At 39.7% G+C, this 26,207-nt stretch overlaps 1 protein-coding gene across 4 annotated transcripts in view; it reads left to right on the top strand.

Annotated features, from left to right (window-relative positions):
- Positions 1-26,207, top strand: part of sntg1 (syntrophin gamma 1) — a 290,079-nt gene that overhangs the window by 194,567 nt on the left and 69,305 nt on the right. For all 4 annotated transcript variants that reach the window (XM_008114859.3, XM_008114861.3, XM_062980382.1 and 1 more), the window contains 4 exons: positions 1,991-2,093; positions 4,031-4,113; positions 8,743-8,873; positions 14,361-14,490. In XM_008114859.3, coding sequence (XP_008113066.1) covers positions 1,991-2,093; positions 4,031-4,113; positions 8,743-8,873; positions 14,361-14,490 — 447 coding nt within the window. The remainder of the gene's footprint in view (positions 1-1,990; positions 2,094-4,030; positions 4,114-8,742; positions 8,874-14,360; positions 14,491-26,207) is intronic.

Here is a 26,207-nt window from a genome sequence, read left to right as displayed (position 1 = left end):
GAATATGCCCTGGGAGGAAATTCAAATGGAGAACTTTTCATAATGGGAATGGAGAATACTTTTGGAGCAAGAGAAATGCATGTATTTTTTTTAACTGTCAGAGACAATACCACATTAAAAGCATTCTCCTCTTAAAACCATCACTACATTCTTGAGCAGCTATTTACAGATGAGTAGCACTTTCCCCACATACAAAGTGGGACAGAACAAGATGGTCTCTGTAGACATGAGACGGTTCTTACAAAAACTGTTGGACAAAAAAATATTTTTTTTCAAAGGTGAGAAGAGTGGGAGTTGCTATTTAATCTTTCCTAAATGTATACTCTTAAGTTATTTTAACTTATTTGTTTCTAATGGTTGGAAAAGAGAGACAATACCTTCCATTTTGGGTTAGGTCTCTCTTTGTCTAGTTTTGTTTTTCAATTGTACACTGCTCATTGCTCACTATAACCTTCTAAGTAACATCATCTTTGATATTTTCTGTGATCAAGAGTGTTCTACTTTCAGAAAGGATTGCTCAGCAAAGCCTACATGACTCGTACTATGTCAAATTACTGTGAAACATTTGTCCCTTTCTATGAGAGCAGCTCAGGGGCAGGCAATTCGTTTCTTCTTTTTTATGGACTGCCTGTCTATTACACTAGTGAGGACTGTTTTGATAATCTAGATAAACTGGGCAATTCACATAGCAATAGAAAAATCATTGCATTTAAACTGTGGGCTGATGGGAATGCAATTTTGTTTGTCTAAAATGAAAGACAATACTGTTTTTACACTCCCTAACTGTCCCAACTATTGGCAGCGACAGTCTCAATTAATTCTCACGTGTCCTACTTTTTAATCTGCTTTTAAAATGTTCCAATTTTTTCTCCGCCCCCTGTTTCACCCCCTTCATCAAATCTGGGCATAAAAGTTTACACTCAATTAAATCATCAGGGCACAGAAGCATTGTGACAGGTAAATCTTGCTCTTTCCACTATTTTGAACACTGATGTTGCTTGGTCACACGTTGGAAGATATGTGTTTGTTTCTGAGTCTAGAAAGTCTTATCTGATAATTTCACACATATTTCTATATCTCCCCCCCCCCCCAATTTAAGGAAGGATGAACATCAATATAAATAGAATACATTTATGATCAGAGGAGAAATGCTCTTGTCTAAGCCTCTCCTTATTGGGACCAAGATTTAGTTACTCCATTTGACATCCAGGGATTCTCAATTTCTTGCTATTTTTTTAAACTTTTTGAAGACACTCCTAATATATAACTCATTGTAGGTTTCCGTAGAACTTTTCTGACACTGGCTGAAGTTCCTAGATATTGACTTTAATACTCATTCTCAACAAAATACTCTTAAAATTTGATACTGACTGTGCTGTGCAGAATTTTGGGTGTCCATACATAGCAAAGAAGCCATTTTAAAAAAATGTAAAAATTATATGAGCTGACCTGAGTTTAAGGTCTTTGGGGGAAGGCTGAGATCCCGCACCTTCAGATTTGTGATTGGTGAGAACATGAGCAATCTCCATTGCTGTTCCCAGTAGTCCAGTCCCTCTCCCCCCCCCCCCCCCCCGCGCTATCTTTTGGCTCATTTTTGGTTGATTTTGGCCATACAGCAAAATATGGTTTAAATTTGTGTGCTCTGCTCTTTGTATTTGCATTTCAAAACCATTTAAACTATGAGTTGTTTAACAAAACTGTCTTTTTCCAAAACTCTTTTTACAGTACATGTTTTATTTTAAAAATCCTAAACTGCTCAAATTTTGCAAGCTGTCTTGGGTGTCTTTGCAGGAGAAAATGGTATATATCTTGACTAAATAAACAAAACAAAAGTTAATAAATAAAATTATAAATTGGCTTTAATTGTATATTTCTGTTAATGCAGTTCCAATAAGCAATGGAATTATGAGTAAAGAGCAGATCCTGTGTGCATGTATGTGTGAGCATGGGTGTGTGTGTGTGACATTTATTATTTTAATTTAATCTTTAGGTCCAAGTTCTTCGGAATGCTGGAGAAGAGGTGACCTTAACTGTGTCCTTTCTCAAAAGAGCGCCTGCATTTCTCAAACTGCCCCTCAATGAGGATTGTGCATGTAAGCATTAATGATTATTTCTAAGAAGTAAGTCCCTCCATTCATACAAGTTTCAACGCCAATTCACTTATTACTTTTTACACCTGTTTCAGCTTCAAAGTAGTACTTTATCAGCCCCTTTCTTTTCTTCCTTCCTCTCCCCCTTCCTGTTGCCCTCGGTTGAAGGTGAACAAAAGGTTGACTGGAAAAGAAGATAACATTTTTGATCATGTGAATTTAACTTTTCTAGTTCATGCCCAAATCTATACACCCCCCAGCATTTGCAAGAGATCTCAACAAAAGTCTTCCTTTCACTCTCAGTCAACAGTATTACAAATCACTTTTAATCTATGTTCTAGAAATGAATTGAGCAGTTGGTTTGAGAGCTATTAAAGTTATTTGATGTAGCAATAATTCATCCAGAGTGTTTACATTTCAGCTTTTATTCAACATGTAATGGCACCAAGGTGGAGAAGTAAGGGGTTTCTCCCTGATCATTATCTTGGCAACTGAGAATGAACAGTTATTATCTTATTCTTTAGGAATTTTATTCAGGTTCCAGACATGGGCTTTAACAGATGTATGTGTTTAAGTGAAGATGAATAATATCTACAGGATAGGTATTTTGTTTACTTCTTGATTAGTTCCACTGGAAAATAGAGAGAAAGCTAGCTGGCTTTTTGTTTGACAGAATTATAGACTTCAATTATAAAATAATGCTAGTGAATAGTTTCAAATATTACAATACCTTTTGTTCTTTGGTTGCCCTCTGTGGATCATCTTCAAGTTCTCACATCCTGTTGCTCACTTTTATATGGAAAATAATAAGTTCTTTGTGTAAAAATGTCCTTTAGATTAATTTGATTACTCCTCTTGTAATGCTAAGCAAGCGACAGGCTCCCACCTGTTTTTGCACCTCCCAAAACCCCCACCAAGATTGTCAAATTCAGCAGCATGATAGCAAAAAAAGCAGTAATGTGCCAAAACATAGTGTGTTGCAAAGATATGCCTTGTTTTAGAGGAAAATAACCTTCTGAAGATATGGTTCTTCTCTAACACATGGTACATGTTCCTAACATGTCTTCTTTTAGAATGTGGTTTTTCAAAAGTTTTTTCTACTTAAAACTATTGCTAAAGCAACAAATTTCAGTGAGCTGCACTCACAGCTGTGATTTGGGCATACACTGAAATTGACTGCTGAGACCAATAATGTTGCTCCCCAGTATGTTAACTAATGGGTAAATGTAAGGATGGACTCATGTGATCTTCTATGTGGCCCCAAGGTCTATCTAACTATCCCCCAAATATTTAGGCCAAAACATTTTTTGGCCCCCAAAACAACTCTGAAATGTGTCTTGGCATTTAAACACTATTTAAAATGGCTAATACCCCAAAACTGTCAAAAATGATCAAGAATAAAGTAACGGCAATTTGCTGAGATTTTCTTCCTGTTTCTTAAATAATGCCATTGTGCATCCCATGTAGGGCTGAGGGAACTGGAAAATGACCCTCAGACCCTCTGTATGGTTTTGCTTTACATGTAAATGAGTAGGGGTGAATATTGTCATATGATGGGGATTAAAGTGAGTTTCAGGATATATTGCAGATCCAACATTGGTTCTGCTTATCAAAAGATCTTAAGTTGGACTCTACTGGTAAGGTAAGCTTCCCATGAAGCTTATCTTACCAGAAGAGGAAATGTTTCATGGGAACAGTGATAAAATATGCACCAACATCTGTATGTTTGACAAAATTCAGAATCATAAGTAAGGTGAATGAATATTGGATTTGTTCATATGACCATTCTTTACAAAAATTCAATGATCCAGTCTACAGTGCAGAAAAAATTGTTTTCTCTATGAAGTTGTATTATAATGAAATGGGTGTCAATTTTGCCTTTGAAGGTTTGTACTTTAATAGTATGTTGTAAAACATTTTATGAATTTGTATTTTATTAGGCATTCCTAGTGATCAAAGTAGTGGCACATCATCACCTCTATGTGACAGTGGTTTACATCTAAACTACCATCCCAATAATACGGTAAGATAATACATTTTTACCTGTCAAAAATATGAAAATGCTCCAGTTGGGGTAACTGTCTGAGAAGTCTGCACCACCTAAGAGCTTGTCAGCATTGCACATTAAATCTATTGAAGCTGAGTGTTACTCCATGTAAAAATTATGTTTCATCCCAATGATTTCGCTGTTGAAACTGAATAAGGCTAAGAGCATGCAATTTAATGGCAAATTTTGAATGTTTGCATTTTTGTTCAAAATATATCAGTTTCTATCATAGGTAAATAGGATTTTCTTCCTGGAAAAAAGGATGTTAGTTTCTGACATAATAACGGAATGTAACCACACACTTCGAATTCCAATATTTCTACCCCATCTGCCTATAGGTTTGGAACATAGGGAGTCAGGAGTTTGCCATCACTACTGTCCCTGTCTCTTAAAGTGACTCACTTGAGGTTTTGACAGCAGAAATGCTGTTCAGTACATTTGAGGCATTTGAATCTCCTAGTAATCAACACACATATCCTGCTTGGATGCCTCAAACATTACACTTGACTTTTTAAATTTAGTTTTTGTACCCTTATGAAGCTGAGTCTCTTCTCGTGGCTCCTTGTGTCCAATAAGTAATACAAAGTGAGATAATGGTGTAGAAAGTATATGTGGGATGGGGATGGTGAAGATCCCCTCTAATTGTGTGGGGCATAGATAACAATACATTCTCAGTTCTGTTAGAAAAACATATCCATGGCTTTGTTGATTGGGTGAAGGTAGGTAATTTTTTTCAAACTAATTGTTGTTGTTTGGTATCTTCCAATCTATGGTGATCCTAAATCAAAGTCATTACAGGGTTTTTTTGGCAAAATTTGTCCAGAGGGGATACGCTATTGCTTCCTTTGAGTTGAAAGAGTGTATCTTGCCCAAAGTCTCCTAGTGGGTTTCTATACATCATCTCCAGAATCATAGCCCGATGCTCAAATCAAATAATGATACAACACTGACACTCAAACTTTTTTTAAAAAATAATTTTTATTGGTATTTTACAATGAATTGTGGGGAGGGGTATGGGGGGGAAAGGTAAAACTCATGTAAGTGAGGGGAGGCATAAGGGGAGAAGAGGGAAGGGAATATGAGGGGGGGTAGGTGAATGGGAAGAGGGGGAGGCGATAGGTAAATATGGGGGGGAGGAAGACCCTAACCTAGGGGGTAGGATAGGGGGGGGATGGATACGTGACTTCCAATCAGCTAGCTTCCATCTTCAACGCGTATAATTTCTTCATTTCATCATTCATTGAAGATATTCTTCCAGGGGTGACCAGTTTGTTTCTCTCATTGGTCTTCCTGTAGTTTTTTTTTTTTTTTGATCAGAAAGGTTAGTCTGTCCATGCTTTTAATTTCCATTAGTTTCTCCAGCCACAAATCTTTTGAGAGGTTTTTCCCCTCCTTCCAGTTTCTTGCTATCACCAGTCTGGCGGCCGTTACCATATATGTAAATAGTCTCTCCTTATTCTTCTTCTCAAAACACTCAAACATTATGTAGTTTTCCATTACATTGTTTTGCCTTTAGTCTGCTCTTCTCAGATATGTTCAAAATTGATTGAGTAGAAAAGTGTTTTGCTCATTTTTGCTGGCAATTCTAATTCAATTCAAATATATTCCAAAGTATTCTGTGTTGTACCATTTAATGTTACTAGTGCAAACGGACCTGAACTAGGATCTTAGAAGTGTCCCCCCTCAATTGTTGAACAATTCATAGGCAAGAGCTAGTTTATTTGTTAGATAAATGATACCAGTCCCCAAACTCATACAAGAGTTTTCAGAATCTGCCTGAACTTCATTTAGCAATGCATCATAGTTGCTGACAGACCCAGAGGCTCAAATAAACACCTGAAATGTTACAGCTTTATCGTGTAATACCCTGCCTCCAGAACTGTCTAGAAAGATTCTGTTAAGAACATTTTGACACTTCTTTCTGTTTTCGGGCAAGCCATGCTTCAGTAATAGATTTTCCCAAGACTCTTGTATTTTTTTCTTGTCTTCATGTCTTCTGGTTATAGAAATGTTGAAATGAAAGTATTACTTCAAATGTCAGGGCTAGAATTTATGCCAGCATAACTATGTTAGTACAGGCACTGCGAATGAAAGATAAGGGCAACAGGCAGAGTGACACTGAGGGGAGATAGTAGGGTTTCCAGGTATCAGTGCCTGGACTCTCTTCTCCAGTCCTCAGGACAAGGAGGAGGAATCTCAGGTCAAAGGGCTGGAAAAGGATGCCATGGGAACGTTTTAAATCTTCTCCCCACCACACATGCACATTGGAAAACTCACCCAGTGTTCTCATGGTATCATTTCCATGAAAGAATGACTTTAAATGAGGGCTCAAGGGACAGACATTGTAAACTATTCGAGAAACATATGAAATCTATTGGCTTTTCCTTCCTTAAAGACATCGGCATGTATGTTGCTTTGGATACCTCTCCTTCTCAGATTTCAAGGTGGCCAATTGATGTAGTATGTCCCTTCTTTGAATGCTTTCCCCAAAGGGTACTTGCTGACATCAAAACTTTTACACATGGGCCAAACAATTACTGTTGGACTTTTTTGTTCAATATGTCAGTGTGTTCATATTAATTATTGCATTTAAAATTGATTGTGTAGATAATTTCATAGGATTTTTAAAAAAAATATTCAAGATTATTAGTAACTTGAATTCCTGCCTCACTTCAATTCTCTTAGAGAATGTTTAGCACAAATGGCATTACAATACCTATCTTTGCACTTTTGCCTCAACCTCCCCCCCCCCCATTTTATTCACTTTGTTACTAAATGGTGGTGCTTTTATGTTATTTTGTTAAGGATCTCCTTCAGATACCTCTTTTTTTATAATTTTATGTATTAAATGTTTCTTACTGTTATTATATTATATATTGCATTACTTTGGTTTTAATGTGTTTTATCTGGTTGAGTATGCTGTTTTTATATGTATAGTAGGGTTCCGTTTATTCAACATAAATGGGTGGGCCGAATGTCGAATAATCAGAACTGACGGATAATAGGGAGGCCCTATTATCCCCCCCCCCAGGCCAGCCAGTTTAGGGCACGGGGCGCCTCCTAAGGAGCGAGTGCTTGCCAGAGGGACGGAGCTCATCTCTCCAGCGAGCACTTGGCTTGGGGAAGCGCCCTATGTGCGTTGCTACCTAGCAACGCGCTTGGGGCACCTCCAAAGGGGCAAGTGCTCGCCGGAGGGATGAGGCTCATTCCTACGGCGAGCACTCGGTTTAGGGGAGCCCTGTGTGCATTGCTGCACGGCAGGTCGGATAACCAGGATTCAGTTTACCAGAACGCTACTCTATTTTATTTTGCTCATTATTTGTTCTCTGGGATTGGCCCCATGTTAGCCACACCAACTCTCTGTGGAGAGATGGAGGTGGGTTAGAAAAAAAAGTTGTTATTATTATTATAATTAATATTATTATTAGCTTTGATTTTCACAATATTTCCACATTTATTTTTGTTTGTTTAATCTACTGTATTATTTCACATTTCTTCCAAGATGGAATCTCAAATGAAAATGAGCTAGAGATAAAAGTCAAATTATTGAAAAAGTTACAACTCAAGTAAGAAAGATATTATATTAAAATGCTATAGATTTAAAACATTACACTAAAGATAAAAATAAAGCACACTTCCCCATAAGATACCAGATCTGCTATTTGCCTGCTAATGAAAGTAAAGCATGATTATCAATCCTTAGCCTCAGATCAGGCAGAAGGAAGTTTCAAGCCCGGAAGTACTCATGGAGAATGTTGTTGGCCATGTCATCATTAGAACAGCCATAGAATAGCTGTTATAGTCTATTGCTATCCCACCCCCCTCTTATCCCCCACCAGGCTCTCCAAAGCAGCCTTAATGCCCTTTTGCATGTCACCTAGGTATATGTGATTGCCTGCATCCAAGAGATGGATATCATCAGCTCAGAAGGAATCAGGCCTAAGATGTGCAATGTCAGTGTGAAGAATGTAGAAGCCCATACCTTTGTCCAGCTCTTTGTGCACAGCTTGATTGACGCTCTTTCTTGATGTCATGTTGTGTGTGAAAGTCCATTCCTCCTTGATCTTCAAAAATAGGCCAATGCCTGGATAACCAAGGCTTTGCCTTTATACAGGCCCAGGTCTTCTCCACCCAAGTGGATCACAACCACATTGGGAGGGAGCACTCTCCCCAATGCAAACAGGAACAAGTACAAATAGTGCCAACGGTGGCCTCTCCTGCCTCCCCCTTCAATAGTGCTAGGGATGTAAGACACAGATGGTGGGTTACAACATTACTAAAACACACATTCATCTAAAAACATATGCATATTAAAACATATTTCCATAAAATACATATTAAAATACACAAAACAAAGATTAAACATAAAATGCAAGATGAAGATTACAAATGTTCTTGCATATTAGTTCATACTGTGGAAAAAACCAGTTAAAAGTAAATGTAGTATCTGATATAGTGGTGATAGAGTCTGGCAACGTTTTTTTGATGGTTTAATCTGATTCCTTTAAACAGACAGGAATAAAGTTAAACACAGAGGGGGTATGCATTTATTGTGAAGGGTGATGCAGAAGCCAAAGCTTGAATGGTATTTGAAATATTTTTCAGGACACACTTTCATGTTCTTCGTGGCCTACATCTCCAGGGCTCAGGTGGGAGAAAAGATGGTGTGATCTACGATTAATCCCACTTCTTCACTCCCGGTTCTCTCAGTATCTCCCAGGATCAGATATGTGTAGGTAAGTAGAAATAAGTTACTTCTTCTGTATTAAAGTGTAAATCAGCTATTCTTTGTGTACTTCGGAATGAAGAATCTGAGGTGTTTTACTGAGAGCGAATAGTAGGATAGGTTTGGGATGTACTTCATCATCCCTCTTTGCAGGAATATTCGTCTTTGAAAAGGAATATTCCTGCAATTTGCAGGAATCTTTTTTAAAAATAGACTCGCTACTGAAATATTGTCAAAACAGGAAAATAGAAGTCCTTTTACTCCACCTACTTTCTTACATTTTATACATTTGGAAGTGTCAGCTTTCAGTACAGTAATATTTCTGCCATAGATTTGGTGTTTTGTAGCATGTTTCATATACATTAAATATATTTTTGCACTTTTTAATACATTTTCCATGTTTACACCTGTGTGTATAAGTTAGTGTTCATTCAGGGTTTTTGTGGCCTTGGATTTTGTCTATCATGATATATAGTAAAAATGTATTTCTTATGTCTTTTATACATTGACACATTTGTATATGTGTTCACTTACTCATGGTGACCCTATGGCTTTCATAGGGTTTTCTTAGGCAATGAATTCTCAGAGGTGGTTTTGCCAGTTCCTTCCTCTGAAATATAGTCTATAAATATAGTATTCATTGGCAATCGCCCATTCAAGTACTAACCAGGGCTGACCCTTCCTGTCTTCCAGAATCAGACAGAATTTGATGCCTTTGAAGTATCCAACTTTAAATAATTTTGGAGTAACCTATTTGATGACCCTGTTGTAATTCAGCTATAGGGGCCTTACAGTACCACATACCACCCACCTTGTGTTGAATAAAGTCAGGGTAGACAGGACAATTGATATTGCTAACACCCGTGATGAGTATTAAACAAGGGCTGTTACTGTCCCTGTCACTTGTCCAAAAAAGTTTTTCCATACAGCACAGACTGCTGATCCTGTTTTTCACACAGATTTGGCAATAAAGAATCAATGATTATGCTTTCTAATTATACTTATGGTAGCTGGGCTTTATAAAACTCAATTAATGAAAGAAAAGAAATACTATTAATACTCTTGGGTACATTTCTTCTGAGATTCTGGCTAAAGGAGGACAAAAGAAATTGGGTCTAATTTATATAGAAAATATTTTCAGATGTGTCGAGCAGAATTATAATTGTCTATAAGTGAATTAGGATATTGGTTTGATAAATTAAATTTATACCTTGGAGAAGAAATTTGTTATTTATTGTCAGTTGGAAAATAAAGTACTTTCAGAAATCATGGAGTGAGCAAAGAATATGCCCAAGAGATTTCAGTAAGAAGTGTGGTCTGGAAATAGATTTCTCATATGAATCCATATCCTTATAATGTATTTGAAATGACTTCATGTTTGAAAATCCTTAATATTCAAATCCCCTTGGATGTAAGTGAAGAGGGCCCAATTTGTGGTACTCAACTCAGGCAGGGGGAAATCTTTGTCTAAATCCCACTACTGCCTCCAATTGAGGAGATGTGCGCGCATGTGAGAGGGAGGGATGGAGGATGTGTGAATGTATGACAGGGATGATTTAGTGGATAAGGAAGGATAACAGAACTGATTGGGTTTAAATGAGTAAAGATGGTAACTTATATAGGAAAGTACGGTAACTTATATAGATAGGTACGGTAACTGCCACCAACGTGAGGTAACAGGCTTACAGAGAGGCAAGGAGACTTATCTTTATGAACAATAACAAAATTCAAGTTTATTTTTGGTACATAAGCGTATGGTTTCAATCAGTAAACGTTCCGGATCTTAAGTTACAATGTAGTCTTTCTTGAATTGATATTTCTTAAATAACTTCTCTTCAATAAAGTATACTAAACTCCCCCGGTCAGCTTATATTCCCAGCCTTTCCCCTGAGTGACCATAAGCTGCCGTCCTTAGCTGATTTCCCCAGCTCCTAATCTTTCCAAAACCTAACCGCAACAGTCCTTTTTTAAACCCTCACAGCAACTGAACTTTTAAAAGGGAATGTGCTCCAACTGTCATCTTAGCCATGCCCCTTTTCTCCCAAGGGAAGCTGTGTTACCATGGCAACCTACCAAATGCTGCTTCCAGCTAGTTTCCATGCTAGGCTTTTCCTTGCTAATATATAACCCTTTTTTCTTTCTTTTAACAAACAAATAAATAAAATCATATCAATAATCTCTGTTTAACACACAACTTCTCTACAGTAAGATTCTAACAAAAAATAAGACATCACTTATTCAACCATAACATATTTTTCCTCACCTGAGGAAACCTGTGTGTGTGTTTAGTTGACTAGTTGAAAGGATGCAAGTTGCAGGAGTGGGAGGAGTGATAGTTTTACAGCATTATATTGCAGGTAAATCAGAAATCAAGATGTCTATCCCTGAATTTGTAAGTCCCCAATAAACATTTCCTAAAGAGGTATGTCTGTAAATGATTTTACTAGTTTTTAGTTCCATATTGAGAATGTTATTTATGTAGGCATTTTATAATACCACACGCTGCCTTGGAAGTTTTATTTGTTGGTTTTTGTCATGGCCATTGACATTGTCACTGTATTAGGATTGAAAATGCATGTGGTTGTAATTCGTTTTTTAAATATACTCTGAAATCTGATTTGATGAAGTACACTAAGTAACAGTTATATATAAATAAGAAATATTATTCCCCTCAAACAGACAGCCAAGTACTACTTTTTATTGCCACAGTAAAGGAGATATAGGGAAACTGTTACACTTAATGCAAATTGAACTCAATCCAGATGGACCAAGGTATTTTAAATGCTAAAGGAAGTTAAAGAATTTGTCATATGAACATTTGAAGATCAATTTTCTGCTAATGTCTGAAAATTATCTGCTTAAACCTTGTGTGACTGTGGAGCAGAACAAACAACTCCGCATATGTATGCTTGCCCACAATGTCCTGCCTCATGCACGGAGGAGGAGTTGTTTAAAGCTACGGACAATGCGGTTGCTGTTGCCCGTTTTTGGTCTAAAACTATTTAGTTGCTTGTGATTTCCTCTTTTTTTTCATCATTTTAAAATGTATTTGTTATGCAATGCTTTTGACACGAAATAAATAAAAACGAATAGAATGTTAGAATTTCCAATGTAAAAAAGAGGAAATCAGGGGGAGAAAAGGGGAATGTGGTAACACGTTTAAGACTTTTTATTTTATTTTAACATGAGCTTCAATTGATATAAACAAACCCACTTCTTTAGTTACAGCACAGATATTGAAGCCTCAGATAATAAAGTATACATATACAGTTGTGGGAATGGGATATAATGTAATAGTATTCAGAAAGATGCAAATTATGTCCCCAAATTTTCAAATACTGACTGAACTGATAATGTGCCACTCCTAAATCTGCATGAATATGCTTTATAAGCTTAAGACTTTAATAGTACTGCATCTTAAGAAGGAGGTTTCTAACCATGAAAGCTCATGATAAAATAAAAATAAGTGATTATAAGGGTGTTGCAACGTTCTTTTCTTTCTCCCCTTCCCATTCTCCTCCCCCCTTTTTTTTTTTTAGTTGCTGCTGGGTGGCTAACATGGCTACCATTTTGAAAATGACTAAACTTTCAGCTGGGAACTATAAAATAATCAAGAAAGAATGGTCTGGTTGCACTGTTTCTAGTCTGACAAACTCAAAATTGATTTAGATCATGAAGTACAGTCCTCTTTGTATGACTCTAAATCCATTTAGACCCATCAACCCTTTTCAGGCAGGGTGCCAAAAAGACTATTAGCTAAAGATATTGTGCCCTGAGTACCACAACATCCAATTTTTTTAAGGTTTTATAATTACTTGTTCTTTGAAGTAAGTGAATAATGTGTAGTATAGTATAGCATATCAACAGTATATATATGCAGAATGCTACTGACACAGAATGCTTAGATGACTTCCTTTTATATTGAAGGACAACACAGTTGTGTTTGATTTAGTTTATGTTCAAACGTTGGAGAAGTGCAACATGAAAACATTATGTGGATCAATCCTGAGTTCTCCAACTCTACCCTTAAGTAGGTTTTTGGAACACTTCAACTTAGAAGCAAGTAAAATCTATTTAGTAAGGAAAGCATTATACTTTAATACTTTTATGTCATGATGAGTAGGAAGGGAGGGTTATTATCTGCTTTATTACATTGTCTCGTTCCTTTTTTTTTTTTTTTACAGAATATGTTTTGTTGATTTTAGCAAGATTTACTTCTAATACGACATAGACTGCATCTACACTGACTGATAATGCAAGGCTGATCCAGCCTATCCTATGCTGGATAGGTTTCAAGTTTAGCCCACACAACTGTCCCTCAGCTGCTGTGAAGTAAGAAGGGAGTCCCTACTACCCAACACACCTAACATGGTTGTGCACTACTCTGCAGTAATTCTAAATGTCCTCCATTTCGCAGCACTCATTCACCACAACACGGTTCCTACCTGTCTGCCTTCATCTGCAGTAAGATTGACCAGGCTAATGGGGCACCAAGGAAGAGGTCAGGGGAAGAGAAGGAATTCCCCTCCCCATCCCACTGTGCCCCATTGGCCCAGCCAACATCAGTGCATGTGATGGTTGCAAGGTAGGATTGTGTCATGCCCAGATACCTCCATGATACAGAGGATCATGCTGCTATACCATGTCCCGAAGCCTCCTGAATCCAGTAAACATGGGATGGGAGTGGGGACAGTTGCAGCTGGTTCCATTTTGGAAGTTGCCCAACTATTCCCACAGGGCCAAATCCATACTTTCCCCTTGACTTTGGGCAAAGCTAAACAAGACCATATTGTCTTGCAGTTATGTTATCCTGAATCAGCCCTGTGCAGCATTTGGCTACTTCAGGGATGATCTGACTCTACATTAACCTATGTAGTCAGTCTAGATGTTCCAATATCCCGCATGGATACTAGTATCTTTGCATGCTCAAGTCCCATTATGTACAATAATATTAAAAAATGATATCTCTTACATAAAATGACAAAATCAAGGTTTACTTTTGATATTTTTAATTTTTTTGGGGGGAGGGGCAGTGTGTGGTGGTAATCTTAAAGCTTTGGAAGATGGAATCAATGGATGCAGAATATGTGGATTCCGAGGGCCAGGATTATGAAATTAGCCAAGAATGTCATGGAAGGATACGATCCTGAATATTATCAGGAGATACAGCACAAAGTGAAACACCTACATTGATCTAGACAAACACAATTTCAAGCATTTTGCCTTAGGAAAATCAACCAGAGTGAGCAATCTGTGTTAAGTTGCTTCTGCAGGTTTGCCAAGCTTTATCTGGAGAAGTGCCATATATGAAAGCTAAATGTAGAAAAGAATGATGCATAAAATAGGAGCAGCAGTAAAAGTCCAGTGGCTGACTTTTATTATGGGGAAGACGTAGGTGAGGGAATGTTTTTGAAGTCTTTCTACAACTGTTATTAAGTTGGTAGTATTGAATTGGTGCACTTGTCTCCTGACTTGTTCTATTATGATGTGTCTATAGGCAAAACGCGTTCCAGGTAATTGCTGTGGATGGCATTTGTAGTGGAATAATTCAGTGTCTCTCTGGTGAAGACTGTATCGACTGGCTACAAGCAATAGCAACGAATATTTCCAACCTCACAAAGCACAATGTAAGTATTCTTCAGAGAAATTTATCAGAGTTCCCAGTTACATTTGATCCCAACTGTCATACAGCCCTCATGAGCTTAAACACAGAATTATCTGTGCATAAACTATGTTTGAAGTTTCCCTGGAGACGTTCACTCAAGTCTATCTTCAACTCAGATTTTATTTCGAAAGCTTCTGGAAAACAAAATTAATTTTCCCTATAGTGCTATAGTTCCCTATTATTTTCTTTCTTGTGATACTAAACAGACTTAAGAAAGCAAAGCTTGAAATAAAGTTAGATAGTGCTGATATGTTTATGGAACAGAATTCAAAATGTCACATTGTTTATTTCTAGGTTTCTTTCCTCAAATTTCAAATTTCAAGTTAAAATAGTGGGCTAGATCTAGAAGTTTCTTAGAAGGGGAAAAATGGAGATCGATTTCTTCAGTAACTTTTGTTTCCTTCCCCATAAAAAGCTTTCTTTGCTCTTTAACCCCAGTTCATTGCCCTTTGACATAGTAGGAATCTTTTATTTCTATTTTTAATACATTTCAAGTTTTGATTTAATAGTTTTTCTCAGTTTTATTTTATGTAGCTTTGTGCATCACTGAACTGATGCTAGGATTTCTGATGAGATTCATCTCCTCGATAGACTTCTTACACAGTAGAGGCTTTTTACAAGATCAATCTGGCATAAATGAAGATAACTACATTCTGCCAGTGTATCATTTTTAAATTAGTTTTCCTAGCATATTGAATTATCTAAATCTACAATACCCTCCACATGCATCTAGAAAGACTACAAACAGACATACTTCTGCCAACCTCAAAACTCTAAGCCAAGTAAGTCAGCTCAGTTTTAATTTCTTCTAAGAAATTAGAAGGAGGCAGCGGGTTAAACCGCTGAGCTGCTGAACTTGCTGACCAAAAAGTTAGCGGTTCAAATCCAGAGAGCAAGGTGAGCTCCCGCTTTAGCCCCAGCTTCTGCCAACCTAGCAGTTCGAAAACATATAAATGTGTAGATCAATAGGTACAGTAACGGTGTTCCATGCAGTCATGCCAGCCACATGACCTTGGAGGTGTCTACGGACAACGCCGGCTATTCAGCTTAGAAATTGAGATGAGCAGCAACCCCCAGAGTCAGACACAATTAGACTTAATGTCAAGGGAAAACCTTTACCTTTGCCTAAGAAATGATTTATTTTACAATAATGACTTTCTTACATTCTGCTATCAATGGAAATGTTGTTAGGTCCACATAAACAGAACTATTGGCATGTGTTTAGAAGATCCTAATATCAGTAGTAACCTAATATAATACTTCTTTAGTTCCCCAATCTGTAAAAAAAATGACAAAACCAATCTAGTTTTTATCAGGATTCTGGTTTTATGAATCAACTTAAAGTGAAGCAACACAAGTAATGAGAGGACATCAGCTTCTTTACAATGTATGATTTGTGTCATGATAACTTCTCTGTGTAATAAAAAAAAAGTTACCTGGGCTTTACTCCATTCTCATGTTGTTTTCCTAAATCAGAATGGGAATGATGTGACCCTCCAGAGATGTTGGGCTGTATACCAGCATCTCTCACCATTTGCTATGCTGGCTAACAAGATCTAAATATCCAAATGAGTCCCACCCCTGTTCTAAGTTCTCCATAGCCAAATAGATCTCATAATCGACACTAAAATGTGAAGTTGAGCAATAGTTGGATTCTTACAACTGTGTCAGAAGATTACCTCCTCTCACCAGTGATATGATGGCTCCTTTGATATCATGTGCCATTGCTGGCACAGTATCCCATGGGGGGTTAGCAAAAAGAGAGGGGCGGCTAAGTGGTTCCTTTGTGCATTTAGTGTGACATGTCATAAAGCTTAAATGCTTGTAGTTAATGGCCTGTCAGGATGAAATTGCACTATTTATTTGCAACTGGGTCCCCCAGCTTCCATAATATCTTTTGGACTGATGGGGAATTGATCTGTATTCTAGACATAATGTTCTTTAAAAGCAGCAGCAGTAAGAGTTGCATATTTAACAGCATAAACAGGAATTGAACATTCAGCTATTCAGGGATGCTTAAGGGCAAGAAGAACATTTTAGCTACATGGTTACAAATAATGATCACTGCGTTAATATTTAGCAGTGGCAAGGTGTGATTAGAAATATGATCTGTCTGACTTTAGCAAGATGGCTATTGGCATGAATATGGTGCTGTTAACAATTTTTGTACCATTTCAATGTAAGATGTCTTAGCTTGGGTCACCAGTGATTGCAGTTTCACTTGACATGTGGTGTCAGAATGTCAAAATAGTTATGACGGTTTCTGCACAGTCAAGCAAGCTAAAGTACCAAATATCTGAGAATCTGCTTTGAATTACATTCTTACTTGTTCTTAATAAATAGTGTCAATTTAAGTGTATCTCAGATGTTTGAACTTTCTGAGATGTAGAGGTTGTTTTGCCATACCATTGTAAAAACATAGAAAACAAATAAGAAAAAATAACACAGGATCATCCTCTACAAGTATGAAAAGGTATAGTATAAAGGCCTTGTGGGAAAGCTGTCCTAGGGTTAAGCTTTATAAATTACAGATAAACTAGCATCAGAGATAACTCTATCTTGCTGCAGAATTGCATCAAGGAATTCTGGCCCAAGTAATACTACCATGTTTCCACGAAAATAAAACAGTGTCTTATATTCATTTTTGCTCCCAAAGATGCGCTAGGTCTTATTTTCAGGGAATGTCTTATTTTTCCATGAAGAAGAATTCACATTTATTGTTGAACAAAAAAAAGAACATTTATTATATATTGTACAGTAGTTGTCACCATAAACCAGCATAACAAACAAACTGTGAATCCTATCAAGAATTTCTTGTTACTACCACTATTTCCATGTACAACAATCTATGGTACATACATTTAACAATCCTGCATGCTCTAGTGTTCTGTTCGGTGGGTATGCTTCCAAACAAAAACTTTGTTAGGTCTTACTTTGGGGGAGGCCTTATATTTAGCAATTCAGCAAAACCTCTACTAGGTCTTATTTTCAGAGGCTGTCTTATTTTGGGGAAAACAGTTACTTACTAGCTCCTCGATCTTTGTTGCACATAAATGATCAGGAAGCAAATTGAGTAGACAAATCAATAAGAGACAAAGTGCAATTTCACTTGAAGCTTCTTGAGTTACTGAGCTATGTTTCTCTAGCTGTCCTTTTCTTTTCTTTTTTTCCCTCCCCCATTTTTTTGTAGTCTGGTAAACTGAACAAGAAGCATGGTGCTAAGCAGCTTGAAACAATTGCTGTTGGGTGTTAAAAAGAAATGAGAAAAAATAAAGGAGGTGGAAAGAACCATCATTAGTTCAGGGTATAGAACAATCACATAACTTATCCCACCTCTTTAAAATGTAGTAGGGTGGGTTGTCCCACTACTTTTTCTTTTTACAAAAATAATTTAAGTCTGTGTTTTCGGTCTGTGGAACTCTTTTTGTTTCTTTAAAAGAGTTCTAAATTGGACGTCAAAGATAGAGAATGCTATCTCAATTTTAAAAAAATAACCTTGTAGCTTAGAGAACTCAGTACTTTGTTTGTGGTAACACAAACATAGGACTAGCCATCTGTCAGGGGTACTTTGAATGTACTTTTCTTGCATGGCAGGGGGTTGGACTAGATGACCCATGTGGCCTCTTCCAGCGCCGTAATTCTATTATTCTAATGTAGGCCCCTTCTACACTGTCATATAATCCAGATTATCAAATCAGATAATCCACATTATCTTCTTTGAACTGGATTGTATGAGTCTACACTGCTATGTAATCCACTTCAAAGCAGATAACCTAGATGTTATATGGCCGTGTAGAAAGGCCCCTAGAGATGTAAATATATATTCATTTTGTTCTCAATTTTTCCACTGTGAGAAATTCCGAGAGATCTTGTGCATTTTGGTGATATTTCACTGTTCAGAAAGGCTTTTGTTTGGGAGGTTTCTATGTGAATCGTAAATGTTTGTCATGGAAAATAGAATCTTTGGCATGAAACAAAAGCAAAAAGTGGGTGCATTCTATCGTAGAGGTTGACATTTTTTCACTCAGAGACAGATTTGTGAATGCTTTTACCACCCTAGATCAACATTGCCAAAGTTATGAAGAACAAAAGTAATGTTTATTTGCTAATTATTTACACATCTAAATAGACTGACAGTCTTCAAATAACAATCTAAGATTGCTCTAATATGTTTATACCAGATAATACTTCATTATTGTTCGCCATGAAGTGAATTAGTGACTCCCGTAAGTGCTTTTAAAGATCATGTTTTATGGCATGCTGTGTGCTCTTGCATAAGAGTTAGGGCTGAAATGAACTAATCAAATGTGGAATTTATTAACAAAGTAATGGTTTCTACATATTTTATTTCAAAAATTCTTATCTCCACTTAGCATCTCTGTCATTTAATTCCCTGACCTCAGAAGTGAGGATGAACCAATTAGTTCCTCTTCATTAATTCCATCAACCAAGCATTTGACCTATACAATATAGGGTCAAGTCCAGTCGGGTCACTTAGTGTGTTGCAGCACTAAGATTTAATAATTAAAATATAATTATCTAGGGTTCACTCTCTCAAGCCACACTAGAGATGATCTACAGAAACCATGGCTTAATATTGAGCAGACTTGTTTCTCAATACCAGAGTGCTTGTTTAAAAATAATGCATCCAATTAAAATTGGAAATTTATCTGCAGTATTAATGTCCATTCATGAAATAGATTTCAAATGACTGAGCAGGTTTATGGAAGGACTTCAGGGTATCTAGTTCTAGTGGTGTCCAGCCAGCTGCTCTCCTTGCTGGATACTTTTCAGCACCAGGCTAAATTAATGTGGTGAAGGTTCTTGGTCTTCATTTCTGATTTGTGCTTCCAAAAGAATTTTGATCAAAAAGTTGCTTCCCCTTTCTATCCTTTTATTTTGTAGAGATGGAAAGAATAATCTTAACTTTGAAAAACTGTGAATTTTATTCAAGTGCTGAGAAACCCCCACAATAAGAATGCTGAACTGCTGATAATATTTGCAATTTCGGACTAATTTTGCACAAAACTCAAGTTATTTTGTACAGAAAATAACATTTTCTGTACATGAAAAAGCATTTTTTTTATTTAGAGTAAAATCCTGAACAGAGCCCAGAAAAGTTGTTTTATTGTATTACAACTCATACCTGCCAGTATGGCCAATTAGCGTTCTAGGAATTCTGGAGCGTTCTGGAGTGTTCTAGGAATTATGATATTAAAAATAATTTATCTAAGCTATTTGAATGTATTTTTTAATTCAGTGAGATCTGCTTCCTACTATTTAAGGGTGAAGCTTCATGCGAAAGGAGGATCTGAGAGTGATTTTCTAGTGCAACTGCACATAAACCTAAATCTGAGCTGCAACGAAGCTTTAGGGCAGGTTGGATAAAAAAAAAAAAACTAAACATGAAGCCCTGGTATATTTAGGACATCTGGATAAAGGAGCAGGGACAACTCTTAAGAGGCATGCTATCCATACAGAGACTAAACCATCTAATCTCAAGGATTTTGTACAGTTTGGATAAATCATATTTGATTATTTCGACCTCATCATATGGGCCACTGGAATTGCCATGCATCATGGTGAATCCAGCAGTGCCCGGCAGGGGGAACCCATCGCCTCACACCCTGCATCATCTGGCTTCATCACAACCAAAGGTGGCTGATGGTTCAAAACAATGTTGCTGAATGATTGGTTGATCCTTGAAAAACATCATTGCTGATATATATTGGCCCATCCATTTGCAGCTATTTGATTATTATTTTTTAGGGGAACATTTCCATACTTGTTATGTTAGCTTATGTAGAAAGGTTTCTCAGTTAAAAACCAGGGGAGTAAAGTGGGGGAGGGGGAAGAGAGAAAGACCCTGATACAGAATTGTTTCTCTTGCCAAAATGCTAGGGTGCTTTCTGGCAACACTTTAGGGATTGTAAAGCTCATGTGCTGTTGAGATGGGAAGTGTAGATTTCTTGCTAGAGTTCATCAATACTATAAGGAAGAACAGTGACTTACCCAAAGTAAGATGAAGTTAGGATTTCACATAGAATTAAATTCATTATATGTCACCTAGAAGTGTCATGTGTACTGACAAGTAAAGGTTTCCTCTCTTTATCATTTGCCAAAAATAGCAGCCTGGTATTTTCAAGGGCACTTTTAAGAGCACTGTGAAATTAAAAAGGTAGAGTATTAGAAAAACATCCCCAGTTGAGTGTTCTTTATCAATCCCTTGAAAGAATATTTCAGAGAAATAAAACATTGCTTAAATGCATACAAATACTAGACTGTATGTTTGATATAATAGTCATTGCATTATGATTTCTTGCAAATTTGACTAATTTAATTTGTCACACATGAGATAACAAGAGATGCTCTAATATAGTCTGCTGAAAAGTGAAAAAGTTATTTATAAGTAATAATAATAATAATAATAATACTAATAATAAATTTATTCTTATATCCCGCCCCATCTCCCCGAGGGGACTCGGGGCGGCTCACAACAATAATAAAAACAGTGACAAATTACACATTGTAAAATCAAACATGAAAAGCAGTCATACAATCAATACATACATCACATGTTAAAAACAAGGAGATAAAACAGTTCTAGGCCGAAATAGAGGGCTTCTGTAGCTTCGTGGCAGAAGTATTCAGCAAGGTATCAATAATCATGGCAGAACACTCTCTAATTAAATTAAATGGGCAGACAAATCAACCCCCAAAAATTAGTCACCAAAGGCCCTCTGGAAAAGCCAGGTTTTAAGGCTTTTTCGAAAGGCAAGGAGGGTGGGGGCCTGTCTAATCTCCCTCGGGAGTGAGTTCCAGAGGCGGGGGGCCACAGCGGAGAAGGCCCTCTCTCTCGTCCCCACCAGCTGCAACTGCGAAGGTGGTGGGAGCGAGAGGAGGGCCTCCCCCGAAGAGCGAAGAGATCGTGCAGGTTCATAGGGGGAGATGCGGTCTCTAAGGTAGGTGGGTCCCAAACCGTTTAGGGCTTTGTAGGTGATAACCTGCACCTTGAATTGGGCCCGGAAAACAAACGGCAGCCAGTGGAGCTCCTTAAACAGAGGCCTAGAACGTGCCCTGTAGTTTGCTCCTGTTAGAAGCCTGGCTGCCAAGCGCTGAACTAATTGCAATTTCCGGGCCGTCTTCAAAGGCAGCCCCACGTAGAGCGCATTGCAATAGTCCAGTCTAGAGGTAACTAAGGCGTGGACCACCGTAGTCAGATCAGACTTCTCGAGGTATGGTCGCAGCTGGCGCACAAGTTTTAGTTGTGCAAAGGCCCTCCCAGCCACGGCCGACACCTGAGCCTCAAGCGTCAGCCCCGAATCCAGGAGGACCCCCAAGCTGCAGACCTGCGCCTTCAGGGGGAGTGCGACCCCGTCAAGCACAGGTTGCCACCCAATACCCCGATCGGACTTTCGACTGACCTGGAGGACCTCTGTCTTGTCAGGATTGAGCTTCAGCTTGTTCGCCCTCATCCAGGCCAATACAGCGGCCAGACACTGGTCCAGTATCTGAGGGGCTTCCTTGGATTTTGGTGGAAAAGAGTAGTAGAGTTGGGTGTCATCCGCGTAGAGATGGCACCGAGCTCCAAAACCCCGGATGACCTCGCCCAGCGGTTTCATGTAGATATTGAAAAGCATGGGGGACAGAATAGAACCTTGCGGGACCCCACAGGACAATGGCCAGGGGTCCGAGCAGGTGTCCCCCAGCTTCACCATCTGGGAATGCCCCTCTAGGAAGGACTGAAGCCACTGCAGAACAGTACCCCCAAGGCCCATCCCGGAGAGACATCCCAGAAGGATACCATGGTCGATGGTATCGAAAGCCGCTGAGATATCCAAGAGAACCAGCAGGGTCACACTCCCCCTGTCCAGCTTCCTGCGGAGGTCATCCACCAAGGCGACCAAAGCCGTCTTGGTACTGAAACCAGGCCTGAAGCCAGACTGCGATTGGTCCAGAGAATCCGTATCATCCAAGAATCCCTGGAGCTGAGAGGCAACCACCTGCTCCAAGACCTTGCCCAAAAATGGAAGATTGGAGATTGGTCTGTAGTTATGCAAGTTGGTCGAATCTAGGGAGGCCTTCTTTAAGATAGGTCTCACCACCGCTTGTTTTAGATTAGATGGAAATCTACCCTGCTCCAAAGAGGCATTAATTATTCTCACAAACCAATCAACCAACCCACCACTGGCCTGTTTTAAAAGCCAAGATGGGCAAGGGTCAAGGGCACAGGTGGTCGCCCTCACCGCTCCAAGAATCTTGTCCACATCATCAGGCTGCACAAGCTGAAACGAATCCCACAAGATCGAACAGACAGAAGCCTCGGTTACCTCACCTGGCATTGCAACAAGGCCAGCATCTAAGTCGGAACGAATCTGAGCGACTTTGTCTGCAAAATGGTGAGCAAACTCGCTACACCGAGTTGCCGGGATGTCAGGTGCCCCCCCCAGCCTGAGGAGGGTGGAGGAGCTCCCAACAACCCGAAACAGCTCTGAGGATCTAGTTGTTGCAGACGCGATGCGGGCAATCGAGAAAGCCTTCCTGGCTGCTCGCAACGCCGCGGAATAGGCCATAATAGCGGCTCTAGACCGTGCTCGGTCAGATGCATCACGAGTTGTCCGCCAGCGGCACTCTAGTCTCCTCCTCGCACGTTTCATCTCCGCCAGCTCCCCAGTAAACCAGGGGGCTGGGGCAACTCCACGTAGCGAGAGTGGACGTTCGGGGGCGATCATGTCTATAGCCCTGGACAACTCACTGTTATAGCGAGCGACCAAGGCATCGACAGCATCGTCAGGCTCCATGGCAGACAGATCCCCAAGAGACCTCAGGAATCCCTCAGGATCCATAAGTCTCCTGGGGCGGACCATCTTAATGGGTCCACCACCCCTGCGGAGGTTTACGGGTGTGGTGAGTCTTAAACTGATCAGATAATGGTCGGACCATGACAATGGAAGGATAGTTTGCTCTTCCACTCCAACCAAACCGTCACCTGCAACAAAAACCAGGTCGAGTGTATGTCCAGCTTGATGAGTGGGACCCGATATCACTTGGGACAGTCCCATGGTCATCATGGCGGCCATGAATTCCTGAGCTGCACCTGTCAAGGTGGCCTCAGTGTGAATGTTGAAATCTCCCAGCACCACCAGGCGCTGGGAACCCAGCACCACGGTAGAGACCACCTCTGCAAGCTCAGGCAGGGAGACTGCTGTGTCGCGGGGTGGACGGTACACCAGCAGAATCCCCAAACTGTCCCGGGTACCCACCCTCAGGTGGAGACACTCAAACCCGGCAGGTTGCAAAGCGGCGCATCTGACCAGGGCGATGGACTGCCGAAAGACCACCGCAACCCCATCTCCCCGCCCTCCCGGCCTGGCCTGCTGATGCACCCCGAAACCCGGAGGACAAAGCTGGGAAAGACTAACCCCACCCAGTTCATCCAGCCAGGTCTCGGTGATGCAAGCCAGATCCGCCTGCTCATCCAGGATTAAATCCTGGATAATAGATGATTTACCCTTGACGGATCTGGCATTGAGCAGCAGGACCCTCAGCCCGGAGGGGCTGCCATCGAGGCTACCACACCTATCCTTCTCCAGGGTCGCAAGAACTCTGTTGCGCTTCTCCCTGGGAATCCGTCGACCGCAATTCCTCCTCCCCACCCGGTTCCCACCCCCCAGGGAATCTGGCTCAGTTGGAACATCATTTGGAGAGTCTAGTCAACTCCCCAAGTCCAAATGACTGCTGGAATTTCCAACTAGCCTAGCTTCCAAGAAAGGGGACAAGTGGGGCCTACCGGAAAATCTTCGAGGAGTAGGGGAAGGCAACGATTGCTGGTAAGGGACTGAGAAAGATTGGGCCAGAACATCTAGATGCGACTTTTCTGAGGGAGGGGACCTACAGTGAGGATTGAACATCCTATTATCATTGGGCCTAGTTAGTGCTTGAGTATATAAAGACAAGTTGGCCACAAGAGGACGAATCACGGGGTCTACTATTACTTTTCTGATGGTGATGCCCCATAATAGCAGCCAGGACCTAAGGGCCCATAACTCCTCTATAATAGACTTATCCTCAAAGGTGGAAATGAGGCGTATAGAGCGATCGTGCGATTGATAGTCCTTCTGGAGCCACGTAATGGTCTTAATCTTGACTGTAGTCAGGCTCCTTGATAAAATTTGAACCAAGGACCTCTGGATCGCTCTTTTCGAGGTCCATCTACCCCTATTCCATGTGGAGTCTCTAATTAGAAAGGCCAGTTGTTTCGTTTGCAAGGTATGGCCATGGCGGCACTCAACATGAGGAGGAGAGAAATCCCCCTCCAATGGAGCCTTCGTTGATGACTTCGCCACTCCCAAACCTATATCCATATCCATATCTTCCCTTCTCGGGCCAGTTCGTTCAGCACACATATCATCCATTCCCTCGATATTCCCATTATCCAATATTAACTCCTTGCTGCCCTTTTGAAACCCAGATATTCCCTCCCCCCCAAAATCTAAATGCCAACAGAATTCCCTCGAGTTATATCCAATATTATTCTCATCCTCAGGAACATCTTGATGTCTAGTGGCATTTGCCAGTTGCGAAATTCCCTTGATAAGATGATCTAGTTTCTCATTCATAGTTACAAGCTGTGAAAAAATGAGGTTAAAAGATCTGCCCATAAGGTGGCATAACTGGGATAGTTCGCAGATCCCATATGTATCCAGCTGATTCATTTTCCACTAAAATATCAAAACCGTAGTAAAAAAAAAAAAGAATACTAATGGCCCAGAGCAATTAAAAAGTGTAGGTTGAGTATACTCTATATACTTACACAGCTAAAATAAAATAACATAGAATTTTAAAAGGGACGGGAGAGAACAAAAAAGAGGAGAAAAGGCCAAGTAGCGGCAGCAACTGGTTCGTCTGATGAGGGAAACACTCATACAAGGACAACAGGTTCCATGACAAAGTCAGCAAAAAATAATCAATGGAAGGCCTCCGGACTGGCGAAGACTTTCCGAGTGGATCTTCTAGGGTGGTAAAAGTGCTGACTCCAATGGATGCAGCTTCTCCCTTGCCTTCTCTCACTGAGACCCAGGTGATATTCAATCCAACAGGAGAAGGGAGGAGGGAGTAGGAAGGAGCTCTCACCTCCAGAAACGCTGTAACGTCTCCCTTGCCTTCTCTCACTGAGACCCAGATGATATTCAGTCCAACAGGAGAAGGGAGGAGGGAGTAGGAAGGAGCTCTCACCTCCAGAAACGCTGTAACTTCTCCCTTGCCTTCTCTCACTGAGACCCAGGCGATATTCAGTCTAACAGGAGAAGGGAGGAGGGAGTAGGAAGGAGCTCTCACCTCCAGAAATGCTGTAACTTCTCCCTTGCCTTCTCTCACTGAGACCCAGGTGATATTCAGTCCAACAGGAGAAGGGAGGAGGGAGTAGGAAGGAGCTCTCACCTCCAGAAACGCTGTAACTTCTCCCTTGCCTTCTCTCACTGAGACCCAGGTGATATTCACATTTCTTTTTTCATTTAATTGCTACTCTGGCACACTAAATACGGTCTTTTTGAACTGCTGTGTATTTTGTTAACTGACACCCAAAGTAAAACACATTTCTATCTATATTATTTTTCTAGTTGAAAGAGCTGTGAATGGGCCTTGTCCTTTTAAAAAAAATTCAACAGATCACTTTCTGAT

Source organism: Anolis carolinensis, chromosome 4 (assembly GCF_035594765.1).
Source record: "Anolis carolinensis isolate JA03-04 chromosome 4, rAnoCar3.1.pri, whole genome shotgun sequence".
NCBI lineage: Eukaryota > Metazoa > Chordata > Lepidosauria > Squamata > Dactyloidae > Anolis > Anolis carolinensis.
Note: the sequence above shows the minus strand (reverse complement) of the source record. Positions and strands in the feature narration are given on the sequence as shown.